The sequence below is a fragment of the Ixodes scapularis genome, unplaced genomic scaffold (assembly GCF_016920785.2).
Source record: "Ixodes scapularis isolate PalLabHiFi unplaced genomic scaffold, ASM1692078v2 PGA_scaffold11__112_contigs__length_91849675, whole genome shotgun sequence".
Classification (NCBI taxonomy): domain Eukaryota; kingdom Metazoa; phylum Arthropoda; class Arachnida; order Ixodida; family Ixodidae; genus Ixodes; species Ixodes scapularis.
This window is the reverse complement of record NW_024609837.1, coordinates 35,215,595-35,238,547: the sequence shown is the minus strand read 5'-3', so window position 1 is coordinate 35,238,547 and position 22,953 is coordinate 35,215,595. Positions and strand designations below refer to the sequence as shown.

Below are 22,953 nucleotides of genomic sequence, written 5' to 3'. Positions count from 1 at the left end.
TGCGAGACAGCTGCTGGAGCTGCTCAATAGCAGGTGCGACATCCAACTGACAACGTATCTACCCCTCCCAACATTTAGTGGAGATGCCGGGAATGTAGAAAGTTTTGAAAAAGTATTCAAATTGTAATTTTTAGCTGCTGGAATTGACAGATACTGCATTCTAGGTGCTCGTAACTAGGGTACTTATAGAGCAGGGGTTCTCAAACTTTTTGGTCTCGCAAAACCCCAGGAAGCCTCAAAAACTGCCGCGGAACCCTCCCCCCTCCACATTTGCCGATTGAGAAGCAACAAATGCACAATAGCAGGCAATTTTGCTTGTGTTGCTTCCCATAAATCCCCATCATATCAATTGCGATGACAGTACAAAGTGAGATGAAGGCACTTTGCATGGTCCTGCCGTGCAGCCTGCGGCATGGGGGGAGGGAGGGGGGCTGCAATTCGGGTGTTCGCGGAACCCATGAGACCAGCTCGTGGAACCCGTGTTCCCCGTAACCCAGTTTGAGAACCCCTGTAATATAGAGGACACTGCTCGGGTTCAACCGGTTGGCACCCACCGTTCCTTGTCACTTTCGAGCGCCCAGATTCCGAGCAGCAAGTGGCCCGTCCTGCACTTGGGGTTCAGCCTGAGGGCTGCGCCGAGCGCCCCCATTGAAACTTGCAGAAGCTCGTCCCGACGGTTTGAGCAGACCTGCAACCGAGGGCACATCCAGCTTGGCGTCGTCGGAGAATGCAATCTACTGCCATTAGTCTCGCCAACGAGGCTTCCTTTACCGTCGGAAAAGTGGCGTTCACAGCACTTGCCTTGGCTAAGTGTAAAGCCAGCAAGGCCTGACGTAGCAGCAGTTGAAGTGTCTTGGCGCCTTCACTGGAATGGTACAAGTCCAACGTCACTTTTTTTCTGCGTCTTACTTTAAATTTCGGTCTGCTTCGCCGGCTATCAGCTGCTCTTCGTACGAGTTTACAACTCGAATTAATGTAAAGCAAAAAATGTGACTGGATGATTACCCCTCGAGTTCTTGTGCCTTTTTCACAGACTCTAGGGCACCATCAAAATCGCCAGCTTGCTGCTGTAGCTTTGACAGGAGCTGAAAAGAGATTAGTTTTGAAGTATACTCAACCAAAAACCTCACAATTTTTTTTTTTAATACAGTGCAATTGTAAGTAGTATTGTGAGGCATTGGGAGATGCTACATATAACTTCTAGAATTAACTTTGCATTGCAGGATACCCATTTCACTTGTATCATGGTGCAGTGTATGAGCATTGCTTCTGATGGCACTTCAGTTGCCTGGGGTCAAATTTCAGGTTGGTTACTGTGCTGTGATTTTGTATCCAATTCAGAATGATAAGGGAAAAGAAGTACTAACCTAAATTGATTTCAAAACAATTGTTGCGGTATGAAAGGTCTCCAGGGTCTGTCATAACTTCCCTGGATCTGATGAGCATCGGTGCATGATTACTCACCAAAGTGCATGCTCTCCCATAAGTTCTTATAAGTTTATTTACATAGTTAAGTAAATTGAACCAGTGGAATCTGCTTCGGGTTAGTCTATTAAAAAACAAAATGGGACCTTAGCCAAAGTTTAGAATTTGGCCGCTTACCAACCAACTTGCAGTTGTCTGCTCGTTGCAGACAGCACCCTTCACGGAATCCAGAGACATTTTGTCGAGGCGTGTGCCACCAGCCAAGGTTTCACAGACCTCTTGAATGACCCTGAGTAACTTGGCCACATCGGGATTGCCAGCATAGCCCCAGAGCACCTGACAGGATTTTATAAGAAAAAAAGACGGGTTGAAAGAAGTCAGCAGTTGTCATCCAGATATGTAGATGTGAAGTTCTCAAACAGGGGCCTAGGGATCCTAGGGAACTGGTGAAGGCATTTATAGCATCTGCAAGCTCCACCATGCCATTCGGTGCACTTTTCTGCACAACACCCGAGTGCTGCAGGCAAGTACAAGGTACTTCTCTGCAGTGCAGATGTGCATTGCAAGCAACCCAAACCCAGCCTGACGGACGAGTTGACGGTCACCGCAGTATGCGCTTTTCCACGAACGAGACGGGGCTGCCGAGAAAATGTCATGAGAAAATATCATGCAAGAATTGGCTCAACAATGGTGGAACCGTTGTACATGATAGCTGTAGTGAAACACTTTGTAGGTAATGGCAGTAACAGAACCTCAAAATTGCATATTTGAAATATGAACATTTCTCCAAGGGTATACAGCCCCAGTTCAAATCTCAATGACCACAGCCTATTGTAGGCATTTTAGTCCTTTGATTTATAAGGAACCTGGTAGTGTACTTGCACAGCTTCATTACTATTATGCCCATGAGGCACATATGCATACTTAAAATCGACTCTGTTGGCATTCAGGGCTACTCTTCTTTAGTAAAACGTGACCAAAGCAAGAGGTACTAGTTTTTTAACAAGGTCACTGGGAAACTGACAGAAAAATAATTGCCGCTGCATTTCAACTTATCGATCAAATGGTCGTATGCAGAACTGCATTTTGATAGGTGCAACCAATAGAGTGCAACTCTGCAGCTCAGAAAACCTTCAATGATGTTCGCTTTGAGGTTCGAGGATGGTGATCGCTTCAAGGTTTGAAGATGTTGACCGCTCCAAGAGTCGGGTCCACTCACCAAAGGCACGAGCTGAGCAGCGTGCTGCCACTGCTGGCGTGCGCAGGCATACTGCACTTGCACCAGGGAAGACCACAGCTTCCAGTGTGCGTCTGCACCCAGCAGGAAGCGGTCTTGCTGCAGTGCCTTGTCGCACGACGAGCCACGGCAACCGCTCAGGGCCACTCCCAGGAGCACCCAGCCAGGAAGGGAATCTGTGCAGGCATTGGGACTTAATTAACACAGAATCTGTCATAAGGATGGGCTTCGTATGCCAACCGACACACAGGTCAAGGTCGTGTGTGTAAGCAATATAGCTCCGTAGGGGCTATATTACTTACATGACCTTAATGTTGGTGACCTGTAATACCGTGACATTGTGACACCACAGTCACGTGTCATGTGATATCACATATCATAATGTCATGCTATCATTTTTGTGTGACATCAAGTCATTTGATGTTATACATCATGATGTCACACTAGCATGTGACATCATGATGTCATGTGCATGACTATGACTCAAGATTTTGCGGTACTTGCTAGATCAAGCATAGGTATGTACTATCATGAGAAATGGTCCTTTATAGCATTGTCAAAACAAAACAATTGGGAAAGATATGTAAACTGGAAGTATTCCAGGATTAACCAACAGATAGCTTTAGGGTAGTCTTTCATCGTAAGCGATGAGAAGGGAGCACAACGCAGCCGGTTACACTCAAACGCAAGTGTGTGAGCCAGTGTTTAGCTGCATCGTGTGTGAGCGTACATGAAACACAACCGTCAGGAACGAGTATGATTTCCTGTTTTACATCTTGTGGCTTCAACTCCACTTTAGCGCAATTCACCACAGCGCAAAAGTGCCACCAAACAGTCGTGCAGTTGCCAGATTGCCAATCAGATCACAAGGAGCATATCTTGTTCTCACCGGGGTACAGGAAAAGCAACTTCTGTGCAGAGCGCAGGGCTTCCTTCGTGTGTCCCTGAAGTAGCCTCGCGAGCGTCAGGGTTGCCAGCAGCCGGGGCGACCTCTCTCCCAGAGCCAGGGCTGCCTGGGAGCAAGGGACCGCGCTCCGCATACGCGCAGAGAGCAACGCCTGCGCAAGAGCCGACCATAGCGACCCGCTCGCAGGATCGCGGTGGACGGCACGGCTCAGAAAACGAGTGGCACCCCGCTTGTCACCACCCTGGAAAGATCGGTTGGGTGCATGCATTTCATTGGACATTGCACATGCACAACTTCCCGAGAAGGGGTTCTTTGCTAACATATTTCAACCTAGCTTCATGCAACCAACTTCATCCCTGAATGTAAATGTACTCAGAATTAATCATAATTTTATTGTTAGCTGCACTAGCCATTAGTTCCTTACAAGCAGACTAAGATAAAACATTAGGCCTCATAAAAGAATTGTCAGTTACCTTAAAGATATGTGCTGCATTGAAGTACTGCTATAAATAGCCTTGAACACACCATTGGGCAAACGTCATAGGCAGCCATTAGACAGCAGGTATTATCTTGACTATATCTTGCACCTTTGAAATTTAATGGCAATATAGTCTGGTGTCGCTCACTCACCTCGAGCAGGTGCTGGCAGCACAGCAGGGCTACAATCCTTCCGGTGAATGACACACTATTGCCTGGGGAGGGCAGAAGCCTGGAGAGTGCTTCGTGGCAAGCAGCCTTGTCCGATGTGAGGAGCCCGAGACAGAACAGAGCCTCCAGCGCCTCTTGGGACCAGGCATCCTGGGAACTCAGCCTCGAGGAGGGAAAGGCAGGCGAGACATAAAGTAATGGACTATTTCCGGAAATCACCGGTTCAGGGGGTTCTAGTACGAAAATATGTGAGTATGCATTCAAGCTAGAGCGGGCACTCCCTCGACCATAAAAGCTAGACACTGATGGCACCACGGAGCTCTTATGACCTAGACTGGGCTCCCCCAGAATCCCGTTAATACCTATTGTGGCTTATCTTTTTGCCCCCCGTTCGTTCTAAGACGCTTCTTTCCTCTCCTTTCTAATGCCCGCCTTGTTTCATACTGGGAATCCTCGAACCCCATTTTCTGCCAGGTAGCACCAGCTATTTCTAAAAGGGTGGATTGTGTTGTGCACATGTTTAGACAGCCGGAAGCTAGTCAGTCTCAATGGACGTCCGGTGTCTCAGCTGTGGATGAGAAATTTAGCCGCTGCAGTGCAGCTGCTAACCCGGCGTTTTAACATGCATCAAATAGTGATTTGTGACCGCATGCCGCTACAACGCACATCCGGATCGAAACGGGCAGGGTTGGGGATCGAACTTAGAATCTCTGGGTTCTGCAGCGCAAGCTTTTGCCCCATGTGCACCTATCCCCCAGCGAGACATCCCATAGCAACAAATTGCTCAGAATGAAAGAAGCCGCAGTTTTGCTAGGTAACTATGAAAAAGTTGTCCGTATTAAGAAAATGTGCACATTTAACGCACCTTACTGGTTCCCCATGTTTCTGATCTAAATTACTTCGGAGCACACCCCGCAGCAGCAGCACATTTTTTTTTTAAATTGAAACGAAAAATTGTGGTTGAGACAATCAACATGACTGAGATTGCAAATTTCACTACTTCTGACGCCAAAACTAATAAGACGTTTTTTCTATTTAGGTGACGTGTTTCCTTATGAAAGAATCTCAACATTGGAGTTCACTGAACCTGCCTGAACCTAAGTTTCATAAAACATGGGTAGAGTATAAAGGCTCATTCACACTCTTGCAACCGACTACGACCGAGAGAGACAAGACCGGTTTTTAGTCCTCTTACGACGTCTTAGGACCAGCTCCGCGGCAGCGCGCCTGGTCCTAAGAAGTCGCAAGAGGATTAAAAACCGGTCTGGTCTCTCTCGGTCGTGCTCGGTTGCAAGAGTGTGAACGGGCCTTTAAGCTTTGGATGGTAATGTTTTCGAAAGAAAATCTTTTCCACGACACTTGCTTACCTGCTTAGTAGCAAATCCCTGGCTGCCAAGGCTCCGCTATCTTTCAAGGTGACCATGGCCATGGCTAACGCAACGCTGGCCTTTTGCTCTTCAGTCGTACAAGCAAGAGCTTCCTCATAAGCTGGGGGCAGTGGACAAGGGGAAACGATAGATTAAAACAGCTAGAATCTCACAGAAAAACTGAATCTACTGTAAATGACTTAATTTTTGGTAAAAACCTAAATTTCTCAAATTCAGTGCCTTGAGAAATGTAGTGAAAAACTGATCATGCGAATACATTGCCACATGGCAACGAATGCATAACATATATATATATAACTCCCAATTGCAAACAATTTTGCGCCTGTGAAATATTCTCAAAACCTACACCTCACAAAATTCGCGAAATATCAAGCTCACGAAAATAAAGTTGTTTACAGCAACTATAACTATTTCTCATGGTTCCATCTCGTTGTAAAATAAATGTCTATTGAACTTAGAGAAAAGTTTTCAAAAGTTCAGCTGACTGACTACACTTAACATCATCACCCGGAGTCCAACTAAAGCAGCGCCGTTATGAGCACCGTCGCACTTATTCTGGGAAAGAAATGGCAGCATGGAAAAATCATGGCGTAATCAATTTAGTATTTCTGAAACCTTTATACAGCGTGTACACACGCTTCAATCCAACTTTGGACGGTCTGCAAAAATCGCTTTCTGAATGTGTCGCGACGGGATTTGCTACAGAAGTGGCCGAAGGTGATGCATTCATTAATTGTGAGTATGAATACATGAAACCTCCGGAGTCAAAAGAAAGAAAATAAAAACTGATTTTGTCTTTGGACAAAAATTAACGCTTAGCCTTTTTTTCTTAAAATCATCAAAACAATTGTTCTGGGCTATTCTGGCATTTATTACGACTGAAAAATCGGTGAAATACAAAAATCGGTAAATACAACCAGCTTACCCATTCCTCACTTCATTTTGCCCAAATAAACGCCACAGTGACACAAAATATCATTTAAGTGCACACTCTCCGGCAATATGAAAGACCCACTGGGAGCGCGTGGCCGAGGCGGTGGCTGGCGGGGGCGCTGCGAGCGCTTCGGGTAATTCCATTCTGCTTCAAGGAAAGGGCGCTTACTCGGGCTCAGCCAGAACGCAACGCGCTTATCAGTTTGTGCTGAGCCCCGAGTGAGCGTCCTTCCCTTGAAGCAGATAGGAATTGCCCGGAGCGCTCGCAGCGCACCCGCCAGCCACCGGCTCGGCCACGCGCTCCCAGTGGGTCTTTCATATCGCCGGAGACTGTACATGCGAAGTATAGGAAAAACAGTTTTTTATTTTTCGTGATTTACTCGGGTGAGCCAATCTTTCCACAATTTTAGTTACAGCTTCCACCACCTTCGGGCACCTCTGTAGTAAATCCTAGAGTGATACAATAAAGAACCCGACTTCTGCGGACCGTCCAAAGTGGAATCGAAACGTTAGTGTACACGCTGTAGATCTGCTTAGAAAACAGGTCAAAATATGGATCCAGTATCTCAGTTAAAAGTTGTTGCTGACCTTGCAGCGCTGCTGCTGTCTCATTGACCCCGCTGTGGGCAAAACCCAGCAGACAGAGGACATCTCCAGTTCTGGATTCAAGCTCCGACAGAAGCTGTAGGGCCCTGTCATACTCTCCGAGCCGACTGAAAATATACAGTCGTAAAGTTAATAAGTGCGGAATGAAGGGTGGATGTCACAAAGGGGCACCTACAAAAATGGAAGTACCTTACCAGAGAACCCTAACCAAGTTGACACGGACATCTTCCGCATTCTTCCTAGGTTGTTCACTTGCATTCAATGCCCTAAAATAAAAAGATGCCATGCTCGTATTCTTGTCCCACATGTACACTCCTGTAGCGAGTGCTCCATTTTTAAGTTTGTCTACAAAATGTGTAGCAAAATTACGGTAAAATTGAGACTTCCAACATCTAATGTGTGTGTTTGCCTGCCGTAAGGAGTGCTTTACCTTAGCACACAGTTGTGTGGCAGAAAAGAGACCCTTCTTGCCCTTCCTGCCAAGTAAGAAACTTGTCTGGTTTAAGAACTGCCAGCAAGCAAGGAAGTTTGAAAGGTGCTTTATGTATTACCCAAAAAATAACTTCACATGGTAACCGCTCCACAATATGTATCCCACTTTACAGGAGCGACTCTCTTAGAAGCTGTACTCCAGGAACAACGCATGTCAGTTTAAAGCTCACACATCAAGCAACAGGTCACAACATTCCAAAACAGCAATTCAAAATTTCTTTATAGCACTTCGGTTTTGTGTCAAGCTGAAGATAGAGGATATTATTTTTAATTCTACAGCTGTGCTTGTTCTTATCAATTTCTAGAGTAAACAAATCAATTACGGCACCTGCTGTAAGAATCCCTTGCACTCCGGAGCAGCCCTTGCCGCTCCAGCAAAATTCCGAGCGAGTTGAGCGCATCAGCCTTTGATCCGCCCTGTAGATCTGTTTGTAAGAGAGCAGTTCCAACCTTCAGTCACCGACAAATACCTTTGTGCCTCGAGATAAAGCCAAGTTAATGTCAAGTTACAGTCAAGCTAAAATTGAGTGAACGTCAAGCCAATGGCGAGCCAATGGTAAGACAATGTCAAGCCAATGTCAGTCCTATCTCATGCCAATGTCAGACCGGTGTCAAGCCAATGGCAAGTCTATGTTGAGTCAATGTCCAACCGATGACGCGCCAATAGAAAGCAAATGTCCAGCCAAAATCTGGCTGATCTCATGCCAATGTCAGGCTGATGACAAGCCAATGTCAAGCCAATGTTGAGTCGATGTCTGACCAATGACACGCCAATGTCAGGCAGTACCCTACACTTATACTCACCCACTACCCTCGAAAGGGCATCCGAGGCGACAAGTAGAGTCTCTCGAACGTTCGTCTTCGAAATGCCAACAGAAAGGAGCTTCGGTGTTCCGAACAAGCAGCGAGCGTAGCCACAGGCTGCTTGATCCTGCCCAGGACAAACACAAATGATTAGTCGACTAAGAAGGGTCGAAAGCTCAAGATAGCACCCACATGATTCCCCAGTGAGGTGCAGTGCCGAAACAAATCCGCAGTGTCATGATGGCGCACTTTCTCGGCGACAAGGCCTTGCCCGACCCAAGGCTGTTGCGCCGTCGGTTCCAGTGATTGAGCTTTGGCAAATGCCCGATGAGAGAGCTGTGGTTGACGAGACGAAAAATTAGCATGAAACGCCGTGCCAATGCAAAACACCTCAATCAGGATACCATACCTGGACATTTCCGGCAAGGAGATACAAGGCACCCAGGTTGGTCCAAGCCAAAGGGTTCTGATGTAAAGAAGACAAAAAAAGAAATGGAAGACGTTTACAATTCCCTGTAATGCTGAATTAGAGTGCAGCTCTTGAAGAGGAGGAGGGGAAGGCACAGAGAGGAGGGTATCCTCTCCTCCTCCTCCTCCTCCTCCTCCTCCTCCTCCTTACTCCCTCCCCCTCGTGACGTCACTCGGGACCCTCGCGACGTCACTCATGACCTTCGTCGAGGTCCTCAGGAGTGACCTTCGTCGAGGTCCTCACGAGTGACCTTCGTGACGTCATGAAGGTCACTCATGAAGGCCTCGTGAAGGTCACTGCAAACATTGTGACCTTCACGAGTGATCTTCGTGACCCTAGTGATGTCACGTGTGACATCATTATGGGGAAACATCCCATAATGCACCGCACAATTACGCCGACGGCGACGCCGCTCAAGCCGGAAACGGGCGCCTAAGAGCTGCACTCTAAAAGATGAGTTCTCTTAGTGAGTAACACTAAAAATGCTGTTTCCCACTCCAAAGCTGTATTCTCCACACATACTCTGCCTCGTTTATACGTTCACAGTTTTCCGCTCGCTAAGAAGCAAGATGCAAAAGACTCACATCGCTCTCTATCTCCACGGACTTGATGAAGCAGTGCTGAGCCAGTGAATAGTTTTCTAATCCTGAAAAAATTCCAACACCCAACGACATCAGATGGGAATACAGAATAAAATGCACAAGGTGTTTTAACAACAAACGAGAATAATTTTTACCGTAAAAAAAAAGGGCACTTAAAACAAGAAAATTTTTTGTGCAAGGTAATGTTATCAACTGTAGTGAGTCCCGGGTTACGAGAGTAAAGTGACGCAAAACTCACCAGCAGACGCGGCAGCCACGCCGAGGCTGTTCCAGTAAGTGTGCTGTTGGGGGCTGAGCTTGATCGCATTGCGAAGGCTAGCCAGAGCCCTGCCAAAGCCACTTTTTGTCACACGTGCCTCCAGCCACAGCGATATGCCCAGGTCGTGCCACAAGGAGGCCAGCCGTGGCTTGAGCCCTAGTGCCTTCGTGTAGAATCTGAAGCCAAATTTAGAACGAGATTGACTCAAGTGTAAAATACACAAAACAGCTAAAACATTTCTAAAATAAAGAAAAGGTGCACCTTCAAAAATCATTTACAGTACTATGTTGCATATTGCAATTACTGTAATAGACAAGGTAGGTTACTAACAAGTGTGTTGTTACGGCTTCAAGCCTGAACAAAATAAGTAAACCTCGACATTTTCGGTGACGGGGTTACGGTTCCGCAGAGCAGATCACACGGTGACTTTTTCGTACTGTGCCTATGCTTATAGCCTCATTAATTACTTATCATGAATTTTAATGATGCCAACGACATGAAAACATCACGAGTCATCCAACAACAGGCCTCGATTTGCTTCCTTGTCTTCTACCATAAGTTGAACCACTAAAATCACGCAAGACACTATTACTAATAGCGAGTTCGTTTCCCGGCACTCGTGCCCACGCATGCCCACTCGCAGCATGAAGCGGGTTTGTTCCGGCGGGCACTCCAAAATTGGTTGCACTCTCCGAGTTTGTTTCAGCGTCGACACCCCACGCGTGCATGCACTCGCTGCACCGAGAAAATCGAGCATGTGCCAAGATGCAATCCCGTCATGCTTCGCTCCGGCGAGGAGCGGGAGCAGATGACGAGGGTTCGTCTGCCACGATGTGTCATTCGTACAGCAGAACCGAAAGGAAAAACATAAATTTTGTTTTAGAAATCGTGTCCCGCGAGCAACAAAATCAAATGCGAGCTTGAATTGTGAGCGTCTGGTATTTCATAAAGGAAGCGATTGACGAACTGTACTTTATTTGCAAGTTTTTAGTTGCTCTGTTGCCGTACAGACCCTGAAATATATGAGTGTGTGAAGAAATGCTTAGAACAAATGCATCAGCCACCCCCGAGATCTTTATCACCATTCGTGTGTGGGGGAAAAATTGAACATTTGTCGACTAAGCTCCCACAGCAGAAATCTGTAACTGCCCAATACATCCGAGACATCTAAACATAGTGACTTTACCCGGGGCTTGACAAACATCATCATGTTTAACATTTACCTATGTCAGCTATGTTGCCCCGTCGTATTTTGTTTGAGAAAGCTCTCATTCTCAACGCCCTCACCAAGGCTAAACTCTGATTCTCCTGTAACTACAATCAAAATCGAAAGTCCCACGAAAAGTTTTTGCTGGAAATTCTAACAGACTAGTTTAAAGCCATAACCTTTCAGTGGTTCACGCATAATACCATGCTCAAACGAATCAAGCTTATGCACGCGCGGACAGCATTATCAGTTTTCTCCAGTGTAAACCCCAGCTGCTTTGGAGTCAGCTGGTTGCGGAAGTTTACGCCGTTTGTAAATATCTCTACGACAGCCGAGTTGTTTGAAGTCATCGCAAATAAAAACTACAGGTTGGAGCGACCAACGTTTATGGATAAACGTTGGTAGCGACTGCACTCTTGCATTCCTACCTATCACGTCGAACAGAAAGACGCTACTTTCGGGTTGAGACTGGTACTTTTTCTACAACATAGATGGCGGCAGCATCAGTCTGGTGCACTCGGTGCATTTGGCAAGTTCATTTGAGGCTACTTCTCCGTGATACACTCCACGAGTTCTGCGTTCTGGGAGAGAACTTGAACGGTGCCAGTACACGTGAAATGAACTCGCTATAACGCAATACCGTACACAACTTAATTTTTGCGAGGATCGAGTTTTGCAAATTTAACAATTCTAAATATAGTTTTAAAAACTGATCACGCAAAATATGTTACCCCACGGCGACGGACACATAGCATACCACCTCTTTTCGCAAATATTTGTGCCCGCGAAGCATTCCCAAAACCCCTACTCCACGAAATTCATGAAATACCAAGCCGGCAGAAATCGGGTTTTTACGGTACGGCTAAAAAAGAAACCACAGCACGTTAGGGTGAGTCGTCACGAACTCCCAGACGGTTTCAGACTGCAAACATTTGTTTCGGATACCCGTTGCACCTTCTCCAAACACCTATCCCATCTCGTCCGGTGCCCTCACCTCTGCGCAGCCCTCAGAAGCCGTCCGGGGGATTCGTCCCGTGAGACGCCGTCCAGCTGCGAGTCTGGGAGACGAAGCGTTGCCCAGGCAACACCCAGGAGGGAGGGCAGCACACAGGTGTCTGCCAACAGTTTCCAGAGACAGACCAGCTGTCCTCGCAGAGCAACGGCCCTGCAGAGAAGCCGTGCAGGACGCTTTACCGGAGTCATAGAAGGCGAATCCTCAAACTGGGCTCCTAAGAATGCAAGCGCTCCATAAACTCTGCTACACAAAGTGAGAACAAAGGGAGGGGCTTCTTGTTCTGTCAGTGACTGTAGGTGTATCTGTATCTTCAATATATACTGGCTTTTACTGTAAAGGAAATTTGACTACACAACGAAATCGTCCTTTTTTGCAGACTCGGGGCCCTGGAAGCAATACCGTCATACACCGAGCAAATGCCCGTTGAAAATTTTAAGATGACCTCCGAAACTAGGGGATGGGCACTTGTTAGCTAGGCCCGAGTGCAAAAATGTAGAAGAGGCACGTGATGGGGTGGGCTTCACCGCTCTGCACCGGAGTGCTTGGAGAAGCAGCTGACGAGGAGGGGCAACTCGGTTAGCTAGGCCGGCTCAAAAGTCTAAGGCGGGTAGTTGACGTGTCCTTTGCTTAGTTTTCAAACGTTTCAAAAGTAGGCACTTATTGACGTGGGCACATCCTTGGTATTGACGTACGACTCGAAGTCGTCAAACTAATTTAAATCATTTTCCAATGTTCGCTTAACAGTCTGCAGAATTTTGTGTCACGCGTCGCGCCCAGACAATGTCTCACCTTGCCGCTGCATCCACGGCAGCCTGGCAGTGATCGAGTCCCAAACCGCAGAGTCCCTGTTCCAAACACTGGCGTGCCAACGCCAGATGAGCCTCGGCGAGTCCTGCAAGTGTTTCACGTGTCTCCCACTCATTAAGCTGCGCAGACCGGAGACAATTAACTGCGCAAACCGAAGAAAGTACACCTACTGTGGTAACCATATACCTAGCTGTTCATTTCATAAGCCACCCTTAATTTATCCAGGCAGAAGTTGCTCGGTTTCAATCGCAGAAATTAGGGAGGGAAGCGCTATTTTATGTAAGGTGTGTTTTCTATGCCAGCCACCAGTATCGAAGTGGACAAACATCCGAAGTCAGCATCTTAATTAAAGCAACCTATAATAAACACTATCGTCGAGCAAAAGTAATTGCGTTGCGCAGATGTTTAGACAGCAGGAAGTTAGTCAGCCCTAACGGGTGCCGGGTGTCTGTCATAAGGGAGAAATCTTGCCAGTGCAGTACGGCTACTAGCCTGGGATCTTTTATGTGCATCATGCAGTAGTGACACACGACCGCACGCCAGACCGCTCTTGAGCAAACTCTGTTGCTTTCAATATCAAACCCAGATTTCTACTACGCAAGCATATAGCAACTCCATGGTTTGTGCAAGGCATCCATTCGGCCGTAACAGTCATTCGTCACAAATGACTTGCACCGGCACCAGTACCTGCGGCTACTGTTAATTTGAATAGAATGAAATTTGCACACTTACCTTTCAAAGCGGGAACATAGTCAGGATCAACTCGGAGCACAGATGCGAAATCTGCCGCGGCGTCTTTGTGCTGCCCCTGGCGGCCCTTGATGGTTGCCGTCCTGCGTGGAAAGAAGGCTTCCTGCATGTTCGTTTCTAGCCCCAGAGCCTGTGGTACAGCTTTCTAAAAATGCAGAACTTCGTTGGAGCGTTGTACAAGGTCTGCTGAGGTGAAGCACTGTCTACCGACATTCCTATGTTTAACAAAAGTGTTCCCACGTACTGGTCATATCATTGCCAGCCAAGCACGCAAACCATTACAAGCGCTAGGGCAAGAATGCTACGAATAAATGATTTTCTATATAAAAAGTAATGATAACTTACTTGTGTGCACCTCAAACTACAAGTTGCCTCCACCTAAACAGACTGTGGTATAGTAGTACCAGCGTTTGCTTGCTTGTAATCATAGTCCTACTATAGTTTACAATTAACGATTTCTGAGTGCTTGCGCGCAACAGTAGAAGCCATGCATCTACCAAGGTTTTGTACTCACACCCATTTTACAAACGCACCATCGGATAGTAAACGGTAGCGATAGGAAGTTTGGCACCAAGTGAGCATCTCGAAACTCTGTAGACTCAAAGGATGGGTCAGTTAAACTCACTGATAGAGTGCAAAGAGATCCTGCGGATTTGCTTCTAGGCACTTTTTGAAGCAGAGCAGCGCAGCACCCAGACTTTCCCGCTGAAGGTAGGCTTCTCCTAGGCACTCCCAACAACATCTGTAAAGAAAGTTGACACGCATACACCAAATCACGCAAAAGTACTTTGGCATCCCAAAATTTAAAATTATTATTTTTATTTTTTTGTCTTATAGGAAACCGTTATCCTTTCTTCAAAGACTGGAGAAGAAAAAGAAACAGACATTAATGTGAACGCTCATATTATCATAGGGTAGTACAGACCCTATATGCATGAAAATAAGCTTCTTGGCCTTCTACAGTAACAGGCGCATGAAATAGACATGTGATGACCCACCTGTCATTAGGATCACCACGGAGGGCGTTCTGGAGGGACTGTACTGCTTCTGCCGCCGAACCACAACTCAACTGCAGGACACCTAGCCGCAGCCACGCCCACTTCGCCCTGAAAAGTGACCGAGTTCACGGCAGAGACGCTGATGATCAGTGCAAGGGCAAACTGCCACTAAGTACACAATTTCAAACGAGACATTGTGTGATGCTCTGCGCAAGTCTATAGTGTGCCATATCTGTAGCAGCTCCTTTCCTTCAGCAAGGTGTGTAATAAATAAAACAGAGCAAAAAGGGCACAGGTATGAGCAAAAGGCACAAACAAACACAGCTTTCACTATCGGCTGTCGTCTTCAAAACAACAGTCAGCGCTGTCTTCCGCTTGTCCCTGCATCCTTTTAGTGCCATTTTATTTATTCCCATTCTCGTCCTTGGTGGGAACTTCCATCGACACTCCCCAAAGTCCTGCTCGTGCCGATCTATGGTTGCAAAAATCACCCACCTTCGTACAGGAAGTTGGCTGGTGATGGCTTCTAAGAACCGGGCATTTTGCTCCTGTTGAGAATGTGAGATGGTCGTCAAGGGGGCAAACAAGCCTTCGCGTGTGACGTCTTCGCAAAAACCGAAAGTATTGGCCAACTGCAGCATTCCGGGACTAATGGCCACTTGTACAAAAGAAAGAAAACATTGGCAAGCTGATGCTACACCAGTGGCAGATCCAAGGGGGGGGCGAGGGGTGGGGCGACGGGGGCGGCCACCCCCCCCCCCCCCCCCCAAACAAAGTCGACCCCCCTCTTTCCCCCTTCTCGGAGGGCAATTTGACATGGGTGGACCCCCCTTGCACAAGAAAGATGGGAGAATAGTATCCTTAAAAATTTTCTGCCCCCCCCCCCCCCCCCCCCCCAAAAACGGAGTTCTGGATCCACCCCTGTGCTACACAATGTATGGATGAAACAGTTGGTCGACTCACCTGCTGTCCCAGGTCACAAAGGACATCGCTGAGCAAAGAACCGGCTTCCACGCTTGTCATGTTCAGTTGGAAAGCCCGTTGAAAACATCTCAGTGCCTTCCTGGAATCACAGGAAGCAGAGTTCACTTTATATATTTATTTAGGACCACTGCCAGCTACGAGACTGGTGATAGTCACAAAATTTGAAGATTATTGCTTTAAACATAAAACAACAAACCAGAATAAAAAGAGTGCAGCACAGTGATTACAACAATAGCTCACAAATAACACATATGCTAGGACTGCAACGAGTTCTTGTGACAAGTTCTAATTGATTGCTATAGCAGCTTACTTCATAAAGCAATTCCTCTATCAACCAATACATGTCGCAACAAAGTAGTTCTTAAAATACCAAAAATAGTCTAGAAATTACCAAAAGGATTGTAGATTAAAGTTATGCACAAGCAAAAGCCTTTCTTACAAGGCAATGCAGTTCATTTCACGCTTCAAAAAGACACCTTCTCTGTGGTCTTTGTATCTTCAACGATAAGGTATGCATCCTGCAGACGAGTAAACTCGTCATTTAAAGATTTCTATGCTTACTCTTTGTCCTTAACATGGAGGAGGTAGTTCTTGCCAAGAAACAAAAAGTTGCGGTGGTCCTTCGGGTCCAACCGAGCTGCCTGCATAAACAACATGTAACAATATTCAGTGCAACCCCTTTCCTTACTCCCTTTCTCTTAGGGCCTCGTACAATCCCAGTCATAATATCGGAACAGGAGAGCAGTGCAATCGAAAAACAAAGACGCCATTTTCCTTTCCAGTACGAAGACGTCGAAGGACTGTGAGCTTATTAATTGTGCAGTCGAACAAGTCGTACCTCGAGGAAGTTTTGCACGGATTCGTCTCGCTGACCGAGCTTCCACTGGATCAGGGCTCTCAGGTGCATTGCTTCTGGGGAATCGAGCTTCTGTTCTTTCAAGCTGCAAGCCAGACGCGAGAAACTGATATGAATTTTATTACCGACGGATCAAATTTAGGGCACCGTATATAGTCACTCAGCGTACAAACATGTGTGATAAAGGTCAATGTACAATAAAAAAAGAAACGGAGTTAGCATGTCATGCATACCTGACAATTAGTATGATGCCTATTCTGTAAAAAGATCACTTCAGCCAAAAAACATTGTTTCGTTTTATTTAAAAGTAAAAAAAAGTTCCATATTGGATCAACCTTACGAAATGCCCAATTTAACCCTTTCACTGTCGGGTTTCTTTCTGACAACTCGTCAACCCATGCCGGATTTTTTTTTTTTTTTTTTTTTTCACCTTTTGGTTGTGCAGCCATTTTTTTGCTAGTAACTCAGCGATGTTGCTCTTCCTTACATGCGCCACCAGCATTATGAGAGCCAGATATACGTAGAATTCACACGCAGTCACGTCTTTCCACTGGTGTATACAGGATCGGTTCGCCTATCTTAGTGCAGCAAGTACTTGGCGCCAAAAAAGGTTTGCCTGCTCAACAATTGCGTCCACGACATCCCGCATAAATAAGCCACTTAGATAAGCTGCTGCATTGTTTTCGCTTTTACCGGAGCCAGAATTGATCAAAATTTCATAAATTTTTTCGTATGTCACAGAGTGAACATGCATGCCATAACTGCGCTGCCGAGACGAAGCGAAGGAGCAAATGAAGAAACATGTGCTCCACTTTTTCCCTTAAAATGTACCCGCATTTAGTGGCCCCTCCATAAATGGAGAGACAAGCCCACATTATATTTTTTCCACATGAGTTGTTTTCGGAGTGGGAGGGTGAGCTTAAAACGCAAAACAAACATACTCGGGATTAGTAGCAGAGGGTGTGGGGGGGGGGGGGGTCAACAAGTTCTCAGGAATGACAGTGAAGGGTTAATTTTAGCGTTGTATGCCAAAGTAAATTATGCATGGGAGATGAGTCTGCCTTAAGAGTTTTTAGAGCGCAGCTCTTAAGCGCTCGTTTGCGTAGGGGAGGGTATGGAGGAGGAGGGGGTATATAAGAGGAGGAGGGTTTGAAGGAGGGGGAGGATACAGAAGAGGAGGAGAGGGTATGGAGGGGAGGGTATACCGCAAAATCAAAATGCCTGAAGAGCTGCACTCTAATTTCGCATTACAGAAATTTGTACTCTCTTCTTTTTTTTTTTTAAGGAGGAATCTTTTCGACGTTGGCTTGATTAAGTGAAATAATTTGTTCTTGCATAATTCGCTATTGAATGATTGGTTACCGAATGGTTTATTATCAAATAAACTATCGCACAGCTTCGAAAACATACCGCAGTCTTTTAAGCAAAGTATATTTACATGCGTTCCGCTTCTGCCAAGTCTTCACGCCGAATAAGTAATGCAACGCGAGCTTCCTGAATCTTGGGGTCATTTCCAAGACGAGTTTCCAGTTCTCGAAGCACCTGCAATTTATAAGGGTGGTCAGTAACAAACAAACTACAATTCATGGAAGAGAATGGTAGAAGTGTTTTCATTCATCTATGTGTCTAAAATATTATGTTTTAGGGGCGAAGCTCCTTAGGGTCTAGCCTTGTCTGTCCGGCGTCCATGCTCACATCGATCTTGCTGGTGCTTGTGCTTGTGCTCGTGGGCTCATGTGCTCGTGTAGGGTAAGAAAAAATAAATAAAAAAAATGATGAAAAAAAATATAATGTTTGCGCAGTCGACAGGATTCGAACCTGTGCGGGGAGACCCCAATGGATTTCTAGTCCATCGCCTTAACCACTCGGCCACGACTGTGGGACGAGTAGGGGCTCTGAGATGTGGTAGTAACTCAAGAGCTGGGGATGTCATGGATGAAATGTTGCATGTAGCCGCTCAACATCTATACAGGAGAGGGCGCTGCGGTCAAATGCGTATATAATTGTGTTAAACTTTGCATACATTGGCTCAACGTTTATAGACGAGAGGGCGCTGCGGTCAAATGCTCAAATGCGTATATAACCACGTTCCATATCACACATTCTCTTTCTGACATGGATGAAAACGAACGAAAGGCTCGGCATGCTGCGGCTCAGCATCCATAAAGCAGTAATAATGAAGTCGAAACGCAACCCGGAACTCAGCGCTACCTATAAGCAATAAAAAAAAATCAGCACCATCAGCACTACCTATGAACAATAAAGTCAGTATCATCAGCACCACCAAAGCTTTGCCCCAATCAACATCATTCACCACGTCGAGATGCGGTCAATTTTTTTACATTTTTTTAGCCTATTCTTACTATAGCAAATTAATGGCTGGCATGAAGCAATTTTTTACAGGGTTCTTGTGCCAACCTCGGAATGGTGAGAATGGCACACACAGAAGATGACAACGAAAAAAAGAAGCACACATACAGTGCTGTGTGTGTGCTTCTTTCTTCCGTGGTCGTCTTTGTGTGCGCTGTTCTCACTGTTTAAAATCTTTTGTTTCAACAACTAGCCCAAGCTTCAGTCTTCTGAGTTGTGTTACTACTCACTTCCTGAGCTCTGTCCAGGTTGCCTGAATGCAGCGATACTTGAAAAGTACACCAGAGTACAGGGGTCTCCTTGGCACATTCCTCCGGTAACTGCAAAAACGAAATGGGTTTAAGGGGGGACACTACCCGAAAAAAACAAAATTCTGCAAAAAACATTGATTTAGAAAAGTTACATATTGACATCCATCATCATCTAGAGCAGGGGTGCACAACATGCAGCCCGCGGGCCACATCCGGCTCACAGGCACTTCCTGTGCGGCCCGCGGACACGACACTGCGAGATATGCTCACGATGGCAACCAGTGCGATGATGCCAAATACTGAAAACCTCTCTGCCAGTTAGTAAAAACCTAAGCAGTTGCCAATAAACGTTTTTTGGCCCGCGTCATTTTTGAGTTGTGCAGCGCTGATCTAGAGAATAGTCCCAGAAATTTTCACTAGTCTACACTGCATAGTTAATTTTTTATAAATTATTTTCTGTCCACCAAAGCTAAAAAAAAAGGTAGGCTTTGAAGCACTTTGAACATATTTTTCTCCGTTCCACTTTTCGGTATAAATTCTATTTTAGTCAATCTATCGTTTGATAATGGAAGGCTCGTTCTTCACTTTTCCTCACTGAAATTTAATAATGAATGCGGCTATGGAATTTTTTTGTCACTTTATGGATGTCTTTTATAACAAATGTTGACATTTTGTAGAAGACACAGACGACCAAAAAGTTCACCAATTTCGCAGAAGACAAAATTGATAGAAATAAATGACTTTTTACACAAAGCTTTCCATAGCCGCACCTCCTAGGCATTCTGCTACATATCTAGCGAACAAAAATCTTGAATATTGTGATACTTTTCCGACGATAGATTAACTAAACAATGTAGGCGTGTTGCTGATGAAAGCTGCCCTAATTTCTTTCCCACTTAACAGACAGACCTGAAACTTTGTTATGCACCCTCTAGCATGACCACCAGCCTACCCTGTAAATTTCATTAATTTTAATCTAAGGGCTTAAAAGTTGACCCTCCTAGGGGGTGTGTCCCTTTAATATGTACTCATTCAAAAATACAACAATGACCTGGATACTACCATTGTAGGCGTGGCTTTTGCAACAACCACCAAATGTGTAGGTATGCTTGCTGCTGTCAGTTTAAATGGATGGCAAGCAAGTGGGCTTCCAGACTGAAGGGAGGCAACTTACTTTCCCCACCCTGTCTGCTTACATCTAGGATGTCCACCATTTTTTGTTCTAGCCAGTTCTACTGGAAAGGGGCTCATATGTATTGCTTTTATTTGTGGGTGTTAGGGAATGAAACATGATGAGCACAGGGAAAGTACAGTCGAGTCTTGTTAATTCAAACTTGCACAGGTCCCATCCAATGCGTCTTTATGGGATTAAACTCCCGGTAATTGAAACTCTGCTTTACTCAAACAAATGTTCAATCCCCCTCCAGTTCAAATTAACGAGATTCGACTGTGATTCCTTATCAAAAGCATGCTTTTTAAATAGTACAAAACCCAAATTTGCTTGTAGAACCAGTTCAATTGAACTTAATGCTTTGCTGCCCATTTTGACACTTTAAAACTTGAAACCCAGTAGTGAAGCACTTCACCTTGCATGAAAGTCACAACTATACATTCATTTGCAAACCGATTAAAGCTAGAGTTTTCAACACGTTAACCAATTACGGCGTAGAATGTGCCAAACATGGTTCCACACCTGGCCCAAGGCATCCGCAGCTTCCTCGTGGCAGAGCTGTCCACACAAAGACTTGGCAAGGCACAGAAGTAGTTTCTGCGATATCCATCCGTCTGCATCGCCAGTACAAGCCAGTCCTGTGAAAATTTTTCTCCCTTTGCAACAAGTTCTTCGCTGGAAAAACCTCTCTCGCTGGTCTGCCTTCTTTATATAGTCGCACTCTGGTTATGATCCCGTTTGGAAACCGACTGCTTCCTGTAAACGCCCCACCTATAGCGACATCTTCCATACAGTACTCCGACTGTAGTCAGGTTTAACAGCCCACTCAGCGACAGATTCAGAGGGGGATCCAGATGTCCGGACCCCTCTTGAATTCTGCATGTGAAAAAATTTAGGGCGGGGGAACGGGGGGCATGTTAAACATATTATGCGCTGACCCCCCCCCCCACTCTGGAAATACCTATATCCACCCCTGAGCCCACTCACCTATAGTCTGTCGCATATTAAGAAAAGCAAGACAAGCTTTCCCCCCCCCCCCCCACAAAGCCCTCAACTCTTTCACTTTAGCAGAGCAAGTGCTGGAAAGGAGAAAAGCATGTGGTGGGTGGAGAGCTCTGTGGGCCAAGCTTGTCCTGCTTTCTTAGACTTGCAACAGATGAGAGAATATATCCTTTTTAGTGAATTAACAAATAAGGCATCCCAAAAAAAGATTGTTTTTTCTCTCCGTGGTTTTTGCAGGCTCGACGATGTCTCAGGTGTGACTCGGAGGCTTACCGTTGCGGGCATGGACTTCTGCTTGACGGAATCTGTTGAGGCTAAGGTTGCATAGTGATAGGAGTAGATGAGCCTCCCTTGATGCACGACCGATTTCAGCAACTGCGGTAAAGAATGACGCGGCCGTTGGTCTCCAAGGGCTGTCAAAACAGTTAAGGCGCTGCCAACCGCAGAAACAAGATCTGTATGCTATCTCATTGCATCATCTATAGATGCAGCGCCGCAGGCCCCTATGGTATGAGCTTCTTGCCTTTCCGCGGTGCCGCTGTTCTCCTGAATTAAAATAAATATCACCTTTACCATTAGATACTGAAACCTCACCGAAGTCAAAATTTCAATACTAAAACAGAATGTATAAGATTGTGTAAATAAATTGTATTGTAATGTATTGTATTGTGGTGGCAGATTCCTGAAAAGTTTCTTATTCCAAAATCTTTGTTATGTGGGTTCACTCGAGCGAGGGTTTACATGAATATTGTTTTCTGTTTTATCGGTTGGAGTAGCAAACCAAGCTGCCTCGCTGCTTGCATTCCAACCTTCATAATTTGTTTGCATTGATTTCTGCGATCAAAGGTATATGACCAATTTAAATTAGCTTTTAAAGTATGCCTCGGTATCACCTAAAGTAAACAGCTTTAACAACAAATGAATGGCAAGACACAATGAGCTAATGATTACAGCAGCATAGAATTGTTACACATAAACATTACACCCAGAGGTCAGTCCTCTGGTGGCAGCAGTGTACTTTACTCAAGAGAGGACCAGATATCTTTTGTAGTACTGCACCAATAGTCTGGCAACACTCTGTGAGGCTGGGGAGTTACGACCCCAGAATGTCTAGCTAATCTGTCACCTTTTGAGAGAGCCTCAAGAGCCTTTTCGTGGTCACCGGTGGCATGCAGATGAGTGGCACGGGCCAGCCAGCCAACCGGAAGGTTGGGTCGCTTGCTCGTCATTTCACAGATGGCATTGAGGTCGTTAGACGGAGCTGGATCTCCCCAACCTGCAACACAGATTACATTCATTGTCAATCTATTGCTACCTTGATCTACAATACTGTTACCCTCTTGACACACTAGGTGGCATCGTATTGAGAAGCTATGTGGCACACTACTGCTACTCTATTGCCACCCTGCTGTTTCCGCATTGCAAGTCTATTGCTCACAGTTGTTCTGTTTCCCCCCCTCGCAATTGCAACCTACTGTTATTCCAGTCTGCCTTATTATCACATCCTAATGTAGTCACCGAAACACACAAAAAAAAAAAAAGGAATTGGTGCTGTGAGTGTGCCATACATTTCCAAAATGTGTTACTTCAATCACTAGAGGGTGAGACCTATATTGATCTTTCCACTTCACAGCTTACGTTTGTCCACATCATTTTTCTCCCTCTAGTACGTACCCACAAACCAGCATCAGTACATTTATGCCTGTCTGCCTATCTGACATACCCACGGTCATTCCTGTATTGCTGTTCCACTATGTCTTTTCCAGATGACT

At 45.7% G+C, this 22,953-nt stretch overlaps 1 protein-coding gene across 5 annotated transcripts in view; it reads right to left on the bottom strand.

Annotated features, from left to right (window-relative positions):
- LOC8029264 (tetratricopeptide repeat protein 37) overlaps nt 1-22,953 on the bottom strand; it is a 31,893-nt gene that overhangs the window by 2,600 nt on the left and 6,340 nt on the right. For 3 of the 5 annotated variants that reach the window (XM_029973153.3, XM_029973154.3, XM_029973155.3), the window contains exons 9-38: nt 22,308-22,457; nt 21,455-21,556; nt 20,702-20,817; nt 18,988-19,077; nt 17,826-17,929; nt 16,370-16,472; nt 16,093-16,172; nt 15,511-15,610; nt 15,043-15,095; nt 14,548-14,655; nt 14,175-14,291; nt 13,532-13,632; nt 12,782-12,884; nt 11,972-12,142; nt 9,750-9,946; nt 9,494-9,555; nt 8,850-8,906; nt 8,633-8,776; nt 8,441-8,567; nt 7,965-8,061; nt 7,339-7,410; nt 7,127-7,251; nt 5,585-5,705; nt 4,200-4,380; nt 3,552-3,810; nt 2,645-2,838; nt 1,603-1,761; nt 1,006-1,085; nt 772-865; nt 555-688 (exon numbers count right to left, since the gene is read on the bottom strand). In XM_029973153.3, coding sequence (XP_029829013.2) covers nt 555-688; nt 772-865; nt 1,006-1,085; nt 1,603-1,761; nt 2,645-2,838; nt 3,552-3,810; nt 4,200-4,380; nt 5,585-5,705; nt 7,127-7,251; nt 7,339-7,410; nt 7,965-8,061; nt 8,441-8,567; nt 8,633-8,776; nt 8,850-8,906; nt 9,494-9,555; nt 9,750-9,946; nt 11,972-12,142; nt 12,782-12,884; nt 13,532-13,632; nt 14,175-14,291; nt 14,548-14,655; nt 15,043-15,095; nt 15,511-15,610; nt 16,093-16,172; nt 16,370-16,472; nt 17,826-17,929; nt 18,988-19,077; nt 20,702-20,817; nt 21,455-21,556; nt 22,308-22,457 — 3,601 coding nt within the window. The remainder of the gene's footprint in view (nt 1-554; nt 689-771; nt 866-1,005; nt 1,086-1,602; nt 1,762-2,644; nt 2,839-3,551; nt 3,811-4,199; nt 4,381-5,584; nt 5,706-7,126; nt 7,252-7,338; nt 7,411-7,964; nt 8,062-8,440; nt 8,568-8,632; nt 8,777-8,849; nt 8,907-9,493; nt 9,556-9,749; nt 9,947-11,971; nt 12,143-12,781; nt 12,885-13,531; nt 13,633-14,174; nt 14,292-14,547; nt 14,656-15,042; nt 15,096-15,510; nt 15,611-16,092; nt 16,173-16,369; nt 16,473-17,825; nt 17,930-18,987; nt 19,078-20,701; nt 20,818-21,454; nt 21,557-22,307; nt 22,458-22,953) is intronic. The other 2 variants (XM_029973157.4, XM_040504901.2) reach the window with 1 other exon arrangement.